At 50.7% G+C, this 5,794-nt stretch overlaps 1 protein-coding gene across 1 annotated transcript; it reads right to left on the bottom strand.

The window, feature by feature from the left end:
* Positions 1–236: 236 nt before the first annotated feature.
* LOC125538704 (polygalacturonase inhibitor) lies at positions 237–1,434 on the bottom strand. The gene has a single exon (XM_048701979.2). It carries the CDS (start codon positions 1,409–1,411, stop codon positions 425–427), a length of 987 nt encoding a protein of 328 aa, XP_048557936.1. The 5' UTR covers positions 1,412–1,434; the 3' UTR covers positions 237–424.
* Between the last annotated feature and the right edge of the window lie 4,360 nt (positions 1,435–5,794).

Consider the following 5,794-nt stretch of genomic DNA (forward strand, 5'->3'; position numbering starts at 1 on the left):
CATACGCACAAGAACACCTCAATCTCAGGAGGTTGTTCTTCCCTTGTATTGTTCATCATCAATCCAAAAGGCAATCCACCACCACCACACTGGAGTAGGGTATTACACTATAACGGTGACTCGAATCAGTATAAACCCCATGTCTTTTTGTGTTGAGAGTTCGTCGAGTTCATCCGCAAGATCTAGTGAGTTAAAGCGTAGATTGGTAGAAGGAAAAAACTTTACGCGCACCCCAGTGTTCAAACTTTAAGGGTTTGTCGGAACCCCACATCCGACAATATCGAAGTGATAGGAAGTAGGAACTCTTCCACTAAAGAAACAGAGTAGGAACTCTCGGATGGAAGCCCGAAATTATTCATTGCAATGCAGTATCACCGTAAAACAGAAGAACGTGACAGGTCGATCAGCCTCAGCGACCCACGACCTAGCACGCCGGCAACGGGGTCCCGCACAGGCACTTGTTGTGCTCGTAGGCCTCCGGCTTGAACCGACCCATGTTCCCGCCGGTCGGTATCTCCCCGCAGAGCTGGTTGTAGCTGAGGTCGAGCGTGGTCAACTTCTTCAACTGCGTCAGCGACGCCGGCACGCCGCCGTAGATCCGGTTGCGGCTCATGTTGAGGAACAGCAGGTTCTCTGGCATCTCCACGCCGGTCAGGTTGAACCGCAGCCTGTTCCCGGACAGGTCGACGTCGTACACCGTGTTCCGCCGGCCGAACAGGAACGCCGCGTCCCCCGTTAGCCTGTTGTTGGCCACCCGGAAGTTCATGAAGTACCTCTCGCGCCCGTACGTCCGGGGGATCGGCCCCGTCAGCCGGTTGTTCGTCAGCGTCAGGCCCAGGGGCCTGTCGGGCGCGCCGTTGCTCACCAGCCCCGGCGGGATCCGGCCGACGAGGCGGTTGTTCGAGGCGTCGAAGTAGGTCAGGTAAGGCAGGTCCTGGAGCGACCTGGGGATCCTTCCGGTCAGCTTGTTGCTGAAGAAGCTGACGGAGGTGAGGTTTGTGCGGGAGAGCGACGCCGGCAGGGAGCCCGAGACGGAGGTGCGCATGATGTTGAAGATGGAGAGGTGCGAGAGCTTGCCGAATGTGTCCGGGATGGGGCCATGGAGGCCCGGGATGCTGTGGATGCTGATGGTGTGGAGCTGGTCGAGGTCGCCGATGGCCGGTGGGATCGTGGAGGTGATGTTGACGTTCTGGAGGAAGATGGCGACGACGCGGCGGTGCTGGTTGCAGTAGGCGTACGGCCAGTTGCACTGGTCGGTGCCGGGCAGCAAAGACACCAGTGCGGCCTGGTCGCCGAACTGCTCCTTGATCTTGAGGAGGGTCCGGAGGTCCGGGTCGTCGCCGGGCTGCTGAGAGAATGACGCGGTGAGCTGGAGAGACAGCAGGAGGAGAAGTGCAACGTGGTTGGCCATCTTGAGTTCTTGACCGATGGAACTGCTACGAGTGAGTAACAGAGAATGTTGATCAGCTATTTGTAGGAGTGCAAGTCAGCTGGATGATCTCGGCCAAAATAAGTCAACTGGATTGATGTGATCATGAAGGCAGCCAAAGCGTGGTCAAAGTTTTTGTGAGTGGCTTGGTGCACTTGCAAGGGAGAGGAACGTGCGGTTTCTTGCCAAGCACTTGATAGACATTGAACGGTACTTATTCTCCGAGTCTATCTACATCGACTAATCTCGAACTAGGTTTTCATCCCGCTCTATAGATAAAACAAACATCCATACAACCAAGTAGCATCTAAGATACATCACAATCATACCTAAGAAAGAGAAAAGAAACACAAAAAAGCCACCTAGTGGCAAACTACGAAGCGGTCCTATGAAGCGGACAGACAGCGCGCGGAAACTAGAAGCGCATCCAACATAAGCCTAAGGCGGTCACGATCCCGCTGCCTAGCAAGCGGGTGGCATAGCTGCAAGAAGGTAAGAAATTTGCAGAACGAGTCGGAAGTCTGCCTCGGGAAGATCCGCTCAACCACCATTTTATTACGAGTCATCCAAAGGGTCCATGGCATCATCGTAAAGATAAGTCAGAATAGGCGGCGTTTGCGGCCGACCTGAGTCGCTTTGGTCTACAGGAACTCTGCAAGGTTCCCTGCCTCCCAATCAGGCCCTAGTACCTCGCGGACGAAGCTCCAAAGGGCCCGCGCTGCTATGCACGAGAACATGATGTGGCACTGGTGGAATTTCCATACACGCCGGGAGACAAATCACGGTTACTCGGTAAAGTAACAGACGCCGGGTGCTATAGGCCCTACGACGAGTGGCCTTTGCCGAGTGCAACGCTCGGTAAAGCCTTTGCCGAGGGTTTTAGGCCCTTTTGCCGAGTGTTCCTGGCGCTCAGCGTAGGTGGCAATTCCAATAGTGTGGGTTCCCGTCTCCGGAACATTACATAGAGGACACAAGCTATAGGCCAGGCCGTGACACTTAAGAACCTCTGTCCCAGAGGGCAAGCAGTCACGTAGAAACTGCCATACGAATATCTTGATGTTTAGGGGCACGGGTGTTGGGGAACGTAGTAATTTCAAAAAATTTCCTACGCACACGCAAAATCATGGTGATGCATAACAACAAGAGGGGAGAGTGTTGTCCACGTACCCTCGTAGACCGAAAGCGGAAGCGTTAGCACAACGCGGTTGATGTAGTCGTACGTCTTCACGGTCCGACCGCTCAAGTACCGAACGCACGGCACCTCCGAGTTCAGCACACGTTCAGCCCGATGACGTCCCTCTAACTCCGATCCAGCCGAGTGTTGAGGGAGAGTTTCGTCAGCACGACGGCGTGGTAACAATGTTGATGTTCTACCGACGCAGGGCTTCGCCTAAGCGATGCTACAGTATTATCGAGGTGGACTATGGTGGAGGGGCGCACCGCACACGGCTAGGAGACGATCAACTTGATCAACTTGTGTGTCTAGAGGTGCCCCCCTGCCCCTGTATATAAAGGAGCAAGGGGGGAGGCGGCCGGCCTAGGAGGAGGGCGCGCCAAGGGGGGAGTCCTACTCCTACCGGGAGTAGGACTCCTCCTTTCCTTGTTGAAGTAGGAGAGAAGGAAAGAGGAGAAGAGGGAGAAGGAAAAGGGGGCTGCACCCCTTGTCCAATTCGGACCAGAGGGGGGCGCAGGCCTCCTTCCTTTTGGCCTCTCGCCTCTATTTCCGTATGGCCCAATAAGGCCCATATACTCCCCGGCAAATTCCCGTAACTCTCCGATACTCCGAAAAATACCCGAATCACTCGAAACCTTTCCGAAGTCCGAATATAGTCGTCCAATATATCGATCTTTATGTCTCGACCATTTCGAGACTCCTCGTCATGTCCCCGATCTCATCCGGGACTCCGAACTCCTTCGGTACATCAAAACATATAAACTCATAATATAACTGTCATCATAGTGTTAAGCGTGCGGACCCTACGGGTTCGAGAACTATGTAGACATGACCGAGACACGTTTCCGGTCAATAACCAATAGCGCAACCTGAATGCTCATATTGGCTCCTACATATTCTACGAAGATCTTTATTGGTCAGACCGCATAACAACATACGTTGTTCCCTTTGTCATCGGTATGTTACTTGCCCGAGATTCGATCGTCGGCATCTCAATACCTAGTTTAATCTCGTTACCAGCAAGTCTCTTTACTCGTTTCGTAATACATCATCTCACAACTAACTTATTGGTTGCAATGCTTGCAAGGCTTAGGTGATGTGCATTACCGAGAGGGCCCAGAGATACCTCTCCGACAATCGGAGTGACAAATCCTAATCTCGAAATACGCCAACCCAACAAGTACCTTCAGAGACACCTGTAGAGCACCTTTACAATCACCCAGTTACGTTGTGACGTTTGGTAGCACACAAAGTGTTCCTCCGGTAAATGGGAGTTGCATAATCTCATAGTCATAGGAACATGTATAAGTCATGAAGAAAGCAATAGCAACATACTAAACGATCGAGTGCTAAGCTAACGGAATGGGTCAAGTCAATCACATCATTCTCCTAATGATGTGATCCCGTTAATCAAATGACAACTCATGTCTATGGTTAGGAAACATAACCATCTTTGATCAACGAGCTAGTCAAGTAGAGGCATACTAGTGACACTGTTTGTCTATGTATTCACACATGTATTATGTTTCCGGTTAATACAATTCTTGCATGAATAATAAACATTTATCATGATATAAGGAAATAAATAATAACTTTATTATTGCCTCTAGGGCATATTTCCTTCAGTCTCCCACTTGCACTAGAGTCAATAATCTAGTTCACATCGCCATGTGATTTAATACCAATAGTTCACATCATCATGTGATTAACACCCATAGTTCACATCGACATGTGACCAATACCCAAAGGGTTTACTAGAGTCAATAATCTAGTTCACATCGCTATGTGATTAATACCCAAAGAGTACTAAGGTGTGATCATGTTTTGCTTGTGAGAGAAGTTTAGTCAACGGGTCTGCCACATTCAGATCCGTACGTATTTTGCAAATTTCTATGTCAACAATGCTCTGCACGGAACTACTCTAGCTAATTGCTCCCGCTTTCAATATGTGTCCAGATTGAGACCTAGAGTTATCTGGATCAGTGTCAAAACTTGCATCGACGTAACCCTTTACGACAAACCTTTTGTCACCTCCATAATCGCGAAACATATCCTTATTCCACTAAGGATAATTTTGACCAATGTCCAGTGATCTACTCCTAGATCACTATTGTACTCCCTTGCCAAACTCAGGGCAGGGTATACAATAGGTCTGGTACACAGCATGACATACTTTATAGAACCTATGGCTGAGGCATAGGGAATGACTTTCATTCTCTCTATCTTCTACCGTGGTCGGGTTTTGAGTCTTACTCAACTTCACACCTTGTAACACAGGGAAGAACTCCTTTTTGATTGTTTCATTTTGAACTACTTCAACATCTTGTCAAGGTATGTACTCATTGAAAAAACTTATCAAGCGTCTTGATCTATCTCTATAGATCTTGATGCTCAATATGTAAGCAGCTTCACCGAGGTCTTTCTTTGAAAAACTCCTTTCAGACATTCCTTTATGCTTTGTAGAATAATTCTACATTATCTCCGATCAACAATATGTCATTCACATATACTTATCAGAAATGTTGTAATGCTCCCACTCACTTTGTTGTAAATACAAGCTTCACCGCAAGTCTGTATAAAACTTGTATGCTTTTGTCGGAGTAATGGGCCACGGGTAGGCTAACCCGAGGCCCAGAATCTTTCAAGGCATCGGGGCAGGCTGCGCCCATCAAGACCCCAGGACAAAGAGCCACCTTCTGAGGAGTCGGCGGCAAGGCCACCGACTAGCCACTCGCGGCCGAGTCCCAGGGACGACTTCAGGACAAACCAACTCCTGACTGACGACTTCCCAAGAAGCTGGCCTTGGGGAGTCGGCCCGCGGCTCCAGCAAAACCCCATGTCCTCATCAAGAGGGACAGGACAGGGGAGTGGCTATAGTGAAGACTGCTCCAACCCCTTTCCAAAGGCAAGCATGGTCACAGTACGCCGTACTCGCGGAGATCTCCGTGCGGCGTGGCACTGTTGCCATGCTGGCCCTGACACCGGCACCTATGGACCGAATCCTGCGCCCACGACGGCTTGTCTGTACGACCTTTGGGTGGCGGGTCCCACCGGCCAGCGGGATCCCAGAAGACAGCAAGTGCACCACAAGTCGGACCCGTCGGGAGTCGGCCCCCGAGAGTCGGCCGGCTCCTCCCCCGGGGCCCACGCGCCATTAACCAGATGTGACGGAGAGTGGCAATAGTGAACGC

The sequence above is a fragment of the Triticum urartu genome, chromosome 2A (genome assembly GCF_056163025.1).
Source record: "Triticum urartu cultivar PI428250 chromosome 2A, HENAU_Tu73, whole genome shotgun sequence".
NCBI lineage: Eukaryota > Viridiplantae > Streptophyta > Magnoliopsida > Poales > Poaceae > Triticum > Triticum urartu.

Coding starts and splice junctions, on each gene's coding strand:
- LOC125538704 (XM_048701979.2), bottom strand. CDS start 1,411: ATGGCCAACCACGTTGCACTTCTCCTCCTGCTGTCTCTCCAGCTCACC.